At 49.5% G+C, this 12,161-nt stretch overlaps 1 protein-coding gene across 1 annotated transcript; it reads left to right on the top strand.

Moving 5' to 3' along the window:
• Positions 1-351: 351 nt before the first annotated feature.
• LOC309795077 (ly6/PLAUR domain-containing protein 5-like) lies at positions 352-4,404 on the top strand (the record flags this gene model as incomplete). The annotated part of the gene is made up of 5 exons (XM_082607124.1): positions 352-409; positions 2,108-2,236; positions 2,789-2,965; positions 3,196-3,358; positions 3,594-4,404. 5 exons carry the CDS (start codon positions 352-354, stop codon positions 3,778-3,780), a joined length of 714 nt encoding a protein of 237 aa, XP_082463250.1. The 3' UTR covers positions 3,781-4,404.
• Between the last annotated feature and the right edge of the window lie 7,757 nt (positions 4,405-12,161).

Raw genomic sequence — 12,161 nt, 5'->3', positions numbered from 1 at the left:
GTATGTGTTGGGATAGAGGAAGAGAAGAGAAATCAAGAGGCCATGTGTGCCAACCTCAGACTAGAACACAGTGTTGGGGAACAGGGTAGAAAGAGAGCCTGCAAAGCACAAATTCCCCCAAAGTTAAGGGTCACAGGCCCCTAGCTCCCTCCTCCCTCAGATCCAGGAGTCCAGGCCCCATCATGATTATCTAGGAGGAAACCAGCCCAAGCAAGGGAGGGCAGGGGGTAGAGGAATCCCTGCCGGGCTGGGTATAGCCAGGATGCCTGGGTCTTTGCTGGGAGAACCAGCCAGTCAGAAATCAGAGCAGGAGCTGTCCTCGGTGTCTCCACTCAGGTCCACAACCTGGCAATGGGAGGCCCCAGAGCCGTCCTGCTGTGCCTCTTTGGGGCTGTCCTCTGCCTCACAGGTATTCAGACTTTTGAGTCCAGTGGTAAGAGGGCAGTTGGGTGGGAGATAGCTGGACTCTCCTGGGCCTGAGGGAGCAGAGAGTGGGGGCCGGATTCCAGGGACTCAGGGAGGAGCAAACTAGGGGCCCTGATTCCTGGGTCTGAGGGAGGAGGGGCTGGGGGCCCAGACTCCTGGGTCTTGGTTGGGAGAGGCCTGTGTCCTCTCCAGTTCTCTTCCCCTGCTCTGTTCTTCCCATATCACTCATTTCCTCCAGTGTCTCTGTGCCACTACTCCAGACTTTCTCATCCTCTTTGCCCATGTCCTCATTCAAAGGTACCTCTGGGGAGCCATGGGGGCTCTTTCCAGAGCTGGCAGGAAACCTTGGCCTCATCCTCAGGCAATCCCTTCCCCTAGTTTGGGTAAGGAGAGGGACATAGTCATATCAGGACTGAAGTGGCTACAAAGGCAGGGAATTTGAGAGGTGGGAAGGAGGTTATGCCTGCATATAACAACTTTATGTGTGTGTGTGTGTGCGTGTGCACGTGCACACATTCATCCACGGAAGAGAGTTCGATTTCTCTGTGTGTCCATGTGTCAGGGTGTCCTGTGGGTCTCTGTGCTTGTGTGTGTTTATCTGTACCAGGTTTTGATGTCTGGATGTTTGAACAAATGCTTTTATGGGTCTGTTTATCTCTGAGCCTCACTTTCTTTTTAAAAGAGGTGTGTATAATTTTGCACCTCTGTTTCTCTTTGTGTTTGTGCATCTCTATGACTGGTGGGCCTGTATTTCTCTCTGTGTATGTGTATTTGGGTATTTTGATGTGTATCTGTCTCTCTGTGTATCTGTTGTGTGTCTCTATGTATCTTGCATCTGAATATGATTTTAAATTGTTTGTTTTTGTAGGCCTCTTTTTTGTGTATCTCTAACTTTGCCTAATTTCAGGGTCCCATTTTATTTGTATGTCTGTGATCCTTGGGTCTGTATTTGTCTCTCTCTGGGTATGACTTCCTGTGTTCCTGGGTCTGTGTGTTGTGATTATTTCCGTATCCACACAGTTTTCTGTCTGTGAGTGTGATTTTGCATGTGTGAGATCCTGTGCCTTGCTTTGGGGGGTTTCTATTGGCGGGTCTGGGTGCTACTCATTTTGCTTGTAAATGTAGAACTCAATGTGAATGCATTCAGGATACTCTGTGTATATTTGTGAGATTTGCATGAGCCTGTGTCAATTTTGTTATTTTGTGTTTACGTCAGTGTTTAAGTGTTCTGTGCGTGTGTGTATCTGTATTGCTGGGGGCTGGCTGTGTGTGCATTTGTAGCATGAGATTGTACATCCCAGTGCCTGTACTGGAGTGTTTGTTTTCCATCAGTGACCTTTTAGTGCTACTGGATATCATGAGTATAGTTGGGAAAGGGATAGGCAGAACAGAAGTGAATCACTTCCTCCTTTATCAAAATCTTGGAGGGCTTCTTGGAAGAGCCTGGGGGGAAAAAAACCTGGACTGGCAGGTGCAGATGTCATTGCTGTGCCAAGAGGTAGACACAGTCATGAGCAGCCACAGCAGCAGCCCCTGCTTCTTTCAAGGCAACAAGGCCTGTCTCCCCTCAGAGCAGAAGAGCCTGGCCCATGTGGCTGTCATCTGCAGGGTGGAGCCTGATTCCTTGCACAGGCTCATCCTTGGCCTGTTCCTCTCACCCCACCCCTGCTCCTCTCCCCAGGGTCCCAAGCCCTGCAATGCTACAGCTTTCAACACATCTACTTCGGGCCCTTTGACCTCAGTGGCATGAAATTCCTCAGTGTCTCCTGTCTCCTCGGATGCTCTGAGGCTGTCTTATCCCTGAACACTGGTGAGGGGCAGGAAACACACACACACACACAAAAAGGGGCGGGAGCGGGAGACAAGGACAAGGATGAAAGATTAGATGGGGTGCGGGGGGGTGGAGGTGGAGGAGGAGACAAGGGGTTGGGAAGGAACTGGGTAGAAGAGGGGAGGGAAGGTCAGGATAGAGATGCGGAGGTGGAGGTTAGAGGAGAAGGGAGAGAAAGGAGGGGATGCGGGGGCAGGAGGTGGGAGGAGGAGACAGTGGGGGGCCAGGAAGAGGAGGTGGGAGGGGGCAGAAAAGAGGAAGAAGGGAAGGAGAGAAAAGGAGGAGGAGGAAAGGGTTGGTGACGAGAGGAGAGGGGGAGGCGGTGTAGAGGGAAGCAGAGTTTGACAGGCAGCGAGGGACGAAAGCGAAGGGCAGGGCTGGAGGGAGAAGCCAGGTTGAGTGAGAAGCGAGAAGACAGAGGAGCAAGAGGCTTGAGACTAGAGGAAGAGAGGTGGAGAGGAGGGGGCGTGGGAGAGGATGAGGAGGGTTGCGGGGGAGGCAGAGCGCCAGACCCCATCCCCTCGCTCCCAGGGTACCGCGCCTCAGTGACCATGGTACAGAAGGGCTGCTGGACAGGCCCGGCTGAGAGCCAGATGCCGTGGAATGACAAGGCGCTGCCGCCTGACTACTCTGTGGTGCGCGGCTGCGGGACCGACCTTTGCAACGCGAACTTCCAGACCCACGACTCCCTCGCCAATCTGAGCCGAGGTATGCGAGGGGGCGGGGCTGGGTGTGGGGCGGGACTGTACGGGGCTGGGAGGGGCCCCGGCCCGCGCGCGCGCCCGGGGGGGGGGTGTGGTTTGCGCTGGGCTCCTCCTCCCGGCGTGCTGGGATTCCAGCGCCCAGGTCAGGCCAGACGGGAGCCCTGGCCCAATGCACATCCCGCACGACCATACCGAGGACCGTTACCTGAGTGTGCGTCCACGCTCTCTTGCCAGCGCCCAACCCGCCGACGCTCAGCGGCGCCAAGTGCTACTCCTGCGTGGGGATCCACCCGGAGGACGGCACCCCGGAGAAGTCCCAGCAGGTCCAGTGTCACCAGGACCAAAGCATCTGCTTCCAGGGCAATGGCAGCATGACCTTTGGTGAGAGGCTGGGAGGGTGAGAGGGCCTGGGCAAGGGGTGTGGAGGCAGGGCAGGGCTGACAGGGAGACAGACACGGCCCTGGTCTAAAGAAGGAGGCATGGTCCTGGACTGAGGGAGGAGGCATGGCTCTGGTCTAAGGAGGGGACTGGAAGTAAGTCTGAGGACCCAGTCATGGCTGTGGTCTCTGAGGTGGAGGTTCAGGTGCAGCTGCCTCCCTCGGTTCTGACCCTCCTCACTACCCCCGTCCCAGGCAATTAGTCCCTGTGTACATCAGAACCTGCCACCGGCCCTCCTGCACCATCCAGGGCACCACCAGCCCGGGGACAAACATCGACCTCCAGGGCTCCTGCTGTGAGGGGCACCTCTGCAACAAGGACTCCATCAGCCTTCACCAGCGCCTCGGGCACCGTCCCTCCTGGGGCGCCCCCCCATCATAGTCCTTCTCCTCATGGCTCCCCTGCTGGCTAGCACTCTGGGAGGACCCCTCGGGCTCTCCTCATAGCCCCTCCAGCCCCTTCCTGAGCAGGCTGCTGGGGGCAGGGCACACGCGCCCCCTTCTCACTGCTTCAGTTCCTGGAATGTGGAAACTGAGAGCTGCACTCCTGTCTCTCTCTCTCTCTCTCTCTCTCTCTCTCTCTCTCTCTCTCTCTCTCTCTCCCCCCCCTCCCCTCCCTCCCACTTCCCTACTGACGCCCAGCCCTTACCTGGTCAGCAGGCCTGGGAGAAATTGGGCAAGGTCCCCAGCATCCCAGGGTGGGGAGAAACAGCCACATCCCACCCCGCATGCAGAACAAACCTGATCATAGATCCTGCTTGCTGAGCACCAACCAGGCCCAGGCTCCCCACAACCCCATTTCCTGGTTGTGGGTTTCCTGGTCCTAGGCTCTCCCTCCAGAGCCTGGAGCCAGGCTGCATGGGTTTGAATTCCAGCTTCAGCATTTTGCCTGTGGGTGACCTTGGGCAAGTTACTTAATCTCACTGAGACTATGTTTCCTCACTTGTCAGGCAGAGATGAAAATAAAACCTACAATAATGACAAGGTCCTACTTCACAGTGGTTGTGGGCGGGATTTAATGAATTCCCTCTCTCTGTCATCTTGATCTGTGATCATCTGTTTGAATATTTAGTCATTTAAAAAGACTCATTCAACACCTACTTATTGCTGTCTGCTAACTGCAGTGCATGAGAAATATCTGGTTTTGGTAAGAGGGAAAAGGCAGTGAAAAAGTAGAATGGATGCTACTGATAAAATTTTAATTTATGAAGGAACCCTCCTACACTGTTGGTGGGAATGTAAAATGGTGCAGCCACTATGGAGAACAAAAACTAAAAACAGAACTACCATATGGCCCAACAATCCCACTCCTGGGCATATACCCAGAGAAAACCATAATTCAAAAAGAGACATGCACCCCTATGTTCACTGCGGCACTATTTACAATAGCCAAGACATGGAATAGACCTAAATGTCCACCAACAGATGAATGAATAAAGAAGATGTGGTACATGTATACGATGGAATACTACTCAGCCATAAAAAGGAATGAAATAATGCCATTTGCAGCAACATGGGGTGACCTAGAGATTATCATACTAAGTAAAATAAGCCAAACAGAGAAAGACAAATATCATATAATATGGCTTATATGTGGAATCTAAAAAAAAATGATACAAATGAACTTATATACAAAACAGAAATAGACCCACAGACGTAGAAAACAAACTTATGGTTACCAAAGGGGAAAGGTGGGGGAAGGGATAAATTCTAATTTAACATATACACACTACTATATATAAAATAGATAACCAACAAGGTCCTACTGTATAGCACAGGGAAGTATATTCAATATCTTGTAATAAACTATCATGGAAAAGAATGTGAAGAAGAATATATAAATATTCTATATATATATATATATATCCTATATATATATAATGATGTGTATATATATATATATATACACATCATTTTGCCATACACCTGAAGCTAACTCAACATTGTAAATCAACCATACTTCAATTAAAAAATTTTAATTTATGAACATCAGGACCACCACCCACAATCCTTATATAAAATAATAAAGGGAAAGAACAGGCAGGATTAAAAGATATGGATAGACAAATATATGAAAAGATAAAAGTAAAGGAAGGAAGGAAGCAAAGAAAGGAAGAAGGAAAAAAGCAAAGAAGAAAGTATGCATATCTAATACAGTTTGCATTTCTGTATCTGGTCACAAGGCCATAGCTGATATGTTTACTTTCCTTCCTCCATTACTCATTCCAAGTCTCCTTTGCCCTCAGCTGGCTGGTGTTATTTATCAAATTAGGCAACCCAAACCTTCATTCCTGAAAGGTCTAAATCCTTAGTGGTCCTGCATTTTTTTGAGGGGGTTACTTATACTATGGGACATGAAATCTCTAAGAAGTGCTCCAGAGAATGCCTTGGGTTCCAGACACGGCCTTCCTTGGATCCACTCTGCAGGAGGAACCCAATTTCCCCTTAGTAATTGAGATCAGTCATCCCAGCAAATAAAGTAATCTTCTTCTTTGCCCATTGGTCCAGTGGAGTGAGGAGCCCCAAAAGGCCAGGTGACCGTCTCACTTTCCCACTCAGTGGAAGGAAGCATTGCTGTGTCCTCTAGTGGAAGCAGGAAGCATTCTTTCCTTGGGAACCAAAACCTCCAAACCAGCAGAGCTCAAAGTCATGGGGATGGGAGGCAGAAGTTCTGCAAGGGGCTTCCCTGGTGGCGCAGTAGTTGAGAGTCCGCCTGCCGATGCAGGGGACACGCGTTCGTGCCCCGGTCCGGGAAGATCCCACATGCCGCGGAGCGGCTGGGCCCGTGAGCCATGGCCGCTGATCCTGCGCATCTGGAGCCTGTGCTCCGCAATGGGAGAGGCCACAACGGTGAGAGGAGAGGCCCGCGTACCTCAAAAAAAAAAAAAAAAAAAAGAAGGGAAGTGCTTGGGCTGGAAGGGCTGGCAGGTAGAGAAAACAACCTCTGACTGGGGGTTGGGGCATCAGGAGTGATTTCATAGAGAACGGAGCCTGTGCTGGGTCGTGAATGATGAGGGAGGTCACCAGGTGGACAGAATGAGGAAGGGCATTCCAGACAGAAGGACCAGCCCACACGAGCTCGTGAAAGGAAACACTTGGTTTGTTTGCTTTTTATTATTATTATTATTATTATTGAAGTACAGTTGATTTCCAATGTTATGTTAATTACTACTGTACAGCAAAGCGATTCAGTTATACACATATACACATTCTTTTTTAAACATTTTTTTCCATTATGGTTTATCATAGGATATTGAATGTAGTCCTCTGTGCTGAACAGTAGGACTTGTTTATCCATCCTATATATAAAAGCTTACATCCGCTAACCCCAAACTCCCAATCCATCCCTCCCCCAACCCCCTCCCCCTTGGCAACCACCAGTCTGTTCTCCATGTCCTGGATTCTAGGAGACACTTGTTAAATGGCAGAGGGACAGCAGGACAGAAGCGGGAACAAGTAAGAGACAGAGGGAGCTGCAGGGAGGGACAGTCAGCAAACATTTATAACCTATTCTTCTGAGCCGGTGATGCCAGGGACCCAGCAATGAGTCAGACCCAACCCTGTCCTCCTGGTCTGGAAAGAGTCAGTCACAAATCCGGAGGCTGATGGTTGGTAAATTATAAAATATGGAGGTCTAGGGGAGCTCCAAAGAGGAAGACCAGGGAAGGCTTCTTATAAGAACAAATCTCTGAGATTCGTTCGTTGTCACTTAAGTGACAAGTAGGAATTGGCAAAGGAGAAGGGGGAAGGGCGGAGTGCATAAAGGCTTGGCCTGTGTACAAAATGTGAGAAAAGAAGATGAGGATGAAGGGATGGCAGCGCTCCTGAGGGGCTTAAAATGTCAGATGAAGCTAAAGTTTCCTGAACTTATTCTGCAGCCAATGGGGATCCATGGAAGGGCTTCCAGCAGGGGAGAGGTAGGGTCGAAGCCAGGGGATGGGAAGCTCTCCCTGTGACCACGCAGGGGACAGACTGGGGGAGTGAGACTGAAGGCAGGGACACCAAGGAGAGGCTGGTGATGGGGTCTCTCATTCATGGTCTCCAGGGTCAGGGGCCACTTAGTGTTGAGGGGCTTGGAGGGAGAAGGAAGGAGTGAGAAAACAGTGTGTCAGGGCTGAGGAGTAAAGTCCCTTATGCATGAGGATAGTGGCTTCCTCTGGAGACTGGGGAGAAGGCGGTGGTCATAAAGAAGCACACAGGAAGATTCTGGGGAGTGGCAGTATTCTCTCTGGGTGTGTGGTAATTTCATGGGGATACACAAATGTAATCATTTGTCCAGTATAAATCTCTATATGGTATGCACTTTCTGCACATATGGTATATTGCATACAAAAAAATACTAATGTCAACAGCAAAGTCAAGGCAAGAGCCTAGGTTTTTGGACTCCCATATTGTGACTTTCTAATCTTTGGTGACAGAGGTCAGGATGCTGACTACCTCTGGTGTATCAGTTGGGAGACAGTTCAGGAGAACCTCTTGTGGCAATGGAGATGCTCTATGACTTGCCTGAGGTGATGGTCACACGTGTCTAGACACAGGTAGAAATGCATCAGTTTGTACACTTAAGATTTGTGGGGGACTTTTCTGGTGGTGCAGTGGTTAAGAATCCGCCTGCCAATGCAGAGGACACGGGTTCAAGCCCTGGTCAGGGAACTAGGTCCCACATGCCGTGGAGCAACTAAGCCCATGCACCACAACTACTGAGCCTGGGCTCTAGAGCCCGCGAGCCACAACTCCTGAGCCCACATGCTACAACTACTGAAGCCTGTGTGCCTAGAGCCCATGCTCTGCAACAGGAGAAGCCACCGCAATGAGAAGCCCGCGCATCACAACGAAGAGTAGCCCCCGCTCACCGCAACTAGAGAAATCTCGCACGCAGCAACGAAGACCCAACACAGCCAAAAATAAATAAATTAACTAATTAATTTTTAAAAATTTGTGACCTTTCCAATGTGTAAGCCATAACTCCACAGAAAGAAACAAAATTAAAATACAACATACAATTAAATGATATCATGTCTGGGATTTGCATGAAAATAATATAGGAAGTGAGGAAGCAGGTGGAGGCACAGATGAAATGCAATTAACCATGAGTTGGTATTTGTTAGATGGGTACGTGAGCTTTATTATACTCTTCTGTTCACTTCTGCTTGTTTGAAGTTTTGCATAATAATAATATATATCCGTATGTGTATACATGGATAGATAGATAGATAGGCGATAGATAAAACAAATACCTGTTGAACCCAGTGACCCAGGCACTTCCTCCCTTCAGAACTCAGAGGCCTGCTCCTCTCAGTGATCCAGGTGGTCCAGTGCTTGGATCATGCTCACATCGCCCCTCTCCTAAGATTCTGTTGCCCTCCCCAGGTTAATGCCTGTGGGAGCCTAGGTCAGCACCAAGGACAGATCCACAGCATTGGGTCTCAGAACCACAGACAGCAACTCAACTAATAGGTGAGACAAAGGACAGGGAAATGAGGAAATGACATCCTTCCGATTTCCAGAACAGTGTGGAACAGGGCAGGAGGGGGGAGTCGAGGAAGAGCCAATCAGTACTACTGAATAAGAGCATTCCTTCAACAAATAGCCACTGAGCATCTCCTCTGTGCCAGGCACAGTTCTAAACACTGGGGATGGCAAAATCCCTGTCCTGAACAAGTAGAAAAATAAGAAAACAGGATCATTTAGATAAATGCCATGATAAAGACATAGCAATGAAATATGATACAGAGTTATTTATGGGGTGGGAGAGGAGCATTTCCGAAGAGATGGTCAAGGAAGAGACCATATTGAAAAGAGAACTGGATGAAGTAAGGAAATGATCCAAGAGGAGACTGGAGGTAAAAGCATTCAGGCAGAGAAAGAAGCAAGCACCAAGATGCTGAGGCAGGAAAGAGCATGGCATGTTTGAGGATCAGCAAGAAGGCCAATGTGGTGGAGCAAAGTAAGTGGACGGGAGAGTGGCAGGAGGGGTTTTGGTAAGATAGGAGTAGACACACAGAGAGAAAGAGATAGAGAAAGAGAGACAGGAAAATATGAAAGACAAGCAGAGACTGGAAGAGTCAAGAAAGACCCAGAGGCAGAAAGAGAGAAGCAAAATAACACTAGCTGTAATTTATAAAGTGCAATTTCCATGATCTATTCTATTACTTATTCATATATACATACTAATATATATTAATATATACATACTTTTTATTATGGAAAACTTCAAACATAAAAGTGAACAGAAAAGTGTAATATTTATTGTTATTATTATATAACAAACCACTCCAAAATTTAGTGCCTTAAAACAAAAAGCGTATTATTTCTTATGATTCTGAGGGTTGACGGGGCACTTCTGCTGGTCTCATGCAGCTGCATTCAGATGGGGCTGGACTGGGGCTTTTGGCCAGGGTGCTTTGATTCTCCTCTGCATGGCCTCTCCATGTGACTAGCTTGGGCTTCCTCACAACATGGCAGTCTTAGAGTTCTAAGAACAAAAGCAAAAGCTTCTAGTTCTCTTAAGAACTGGACCTGGAACTGGCCCAGCATCATTTCTGCCACATTCTATTAGTCAACGCAAGTCACAAGCCAGCCAGATTGAAGGAGAAGAGACACAGAGTCTACCTGTTGGTGGGAGAAACCACATACCAGGACAGAGAAGGAGGAATTCCTGGAGCCAGCCTGGGAAACAATGTACCATGAGGGCTTAATGTATGCCAGGTCCCGTGCTGAGGGCCCCAGATATTCCACCTCACCTAATCCTCAAGCAACCCTGTGACACAGGGTATAATCATCCCCCCATTTTACAGGTCTTATAGGACACACAGCTAGGGATAGCAGAGCTAGATATGAACTCAGGTCTGTCTCTAAACCAGGCTGTATGTGTGTTATGTTATTATGTTCCACCCAAAAATAAAGTCAGTGACCATGGCCATGTCAAGGCTTAACCCAGGGCTTCCCTGCTGGCTCAGCGGTTAAGAATCCGCCTGCCAATGCAGGGGACACGGGTTCGAGCCCTGGTCCGGGAAGATCCCACATGCTGCGGAGCAACTAAGCCCATGTGCCACAACTACTGAAGTCCGCACTCCTAGAGCCCGTGCTCCACAACAAGAGAAGCCACCACAGTGAGAAACCCACGCACCGCAACGAAGAGTAGCCCCCGCTCATCGCAACTAGAGAAAGCCTGCGCACAGCAACAAAGACCCAATGCAGCCAAAAATAAATAAATTAAATAAATAAATAAATTTTAAATTAAAAAAAGTCTTAACCCAATTGACCCAAAGTCTCTAGATACCCAGATTGCGAGATATATATCTATATAGATAGATAGATAAATAGCTTAACATAATATAATACATAATTTTTAATTGGTTGGGAACACAGAGGTACAAAGGATAAACTAAAAGCAGAGGGCTTCCCTGGTGGCACAGTGGTTGGGAGTCCGCCTGCCAGTGCAGGGGATGCGGGTTTGAGCCCTGGTCAAGGAAGATCCTACATGCTGCGGAGCAACTAAGCCCGTGCACCACAACTACTGAGCCTGCCCTCTAGAGCCCGTGAGCCACAACTACTGAGCCTGCGTGCCACAACAACTGAAACCTGAATGCCTAGAGCCCGTGCTCCACAACAAGAGAAGCCACTGCAATGAGAAGCCCACACACCGCAACAAAGAGTAGCCCCTGCTCGCTGCAACTAGAGAAAGCCCATGCACAGCAACAAAGACCCAATGCAGCCAAAAATAAATAAATAAATTTATTTTAAAAATAAAATCAAATAAAAATTAAAAAAATAAAAGCGGGGCTTCCCTGGTGGCGCAGTGGTTGAGAGTCTGCCTGCCGATGCAGGGGACACAGGTTCGTGCCCCAGTCCGGGAAGATCCCACATGCCGCAGAGCGGCTGGGCCCGTGAGCCATGGCCGCTGAGCCTGCACGTCCAGGGCCTGTGCTGTGCTCCACAACGGGAGAGTCCGCAGCAGTGAGAGGCCTGCGTACCAGAAAAAAATAAAATAAAAGCAGAGAGGCATGCACTTGGGGACAAAGACCAGGAGACAGAAACTCAGAAGCAAGGCCAGTGAGATAGAGAGGAGCAGACTCACAGAGACAAAGCAAAAGCAAGAGAGAGATTGACAGAACCACAGGGTCTCCCTCCTTTAGCCAGGAAGCTCCATGGGGGCAGGGATTTTTCTGTTTTGTGTAGAGCAGTACCTGACTCTCAGTAGGTGCGCAATAGATGGATACTAGGCTGGAAAAGCAGAGAGCCTGCAGTTCCCTCAAACAGCACCAGGTGGCAGTATCCCAATGCCCCGAAGCCTCCATATGCCTAAATCCAAAAGACAGCAGTTGGAGGATTTGCCGCCACAGGCCTCAGACTTTCTGGACGTCTTCCCCTGGGCTGAGCCCCGCCTTTCCCTGCACAAGCCCTGGGTGATGAGTGACCTTTCCATATGAGACTACCTCTTCACCCACTCCGCCACCCTACCGAGTTAAACAACTCTTTCTTTGTCCTTGGCCCCTTCCGGCTGGGCTCCAAGGCATCTGGGTCCTTTCCAGGCCCGGAGATGGTGCTGGGATGAAGGTGGGGCAGCTGGGACGAGGCCAAGGAAAAGTCCTAAGGACTTTGGAATCAGTTCTTCTAGTCTTCCTGGACAAGGAGTATGGGTCCAGGCCCCTCCTCCCTCAGGCCCAGGATCCAGGCCCCTAGCCCCTCCTCCCTCAGACCCAGGATCCTGGTCCCCGGCCCCTCCTCCCTCAGACCCAAGATCCAGGCCCCCGTCCCTCC

The sequence above is a fragment of the Mesoplodon mirus genome (assembly GCF_964341445.2).
Source record: "Mesoplodon mirus genome assembly, chromosome: 19".
Taxonomy (NCBI): Eukaryota; Metazoa; Chordata; class Mammalia; order Artiodactyla; family Ziphiidae; genus Mesoplodon; species Mesoplodon mirus.
Note: the sequence above shows the minus strand (reverse complement) of the source record. Positions and strands in the feature narration are given on the sequence as shown.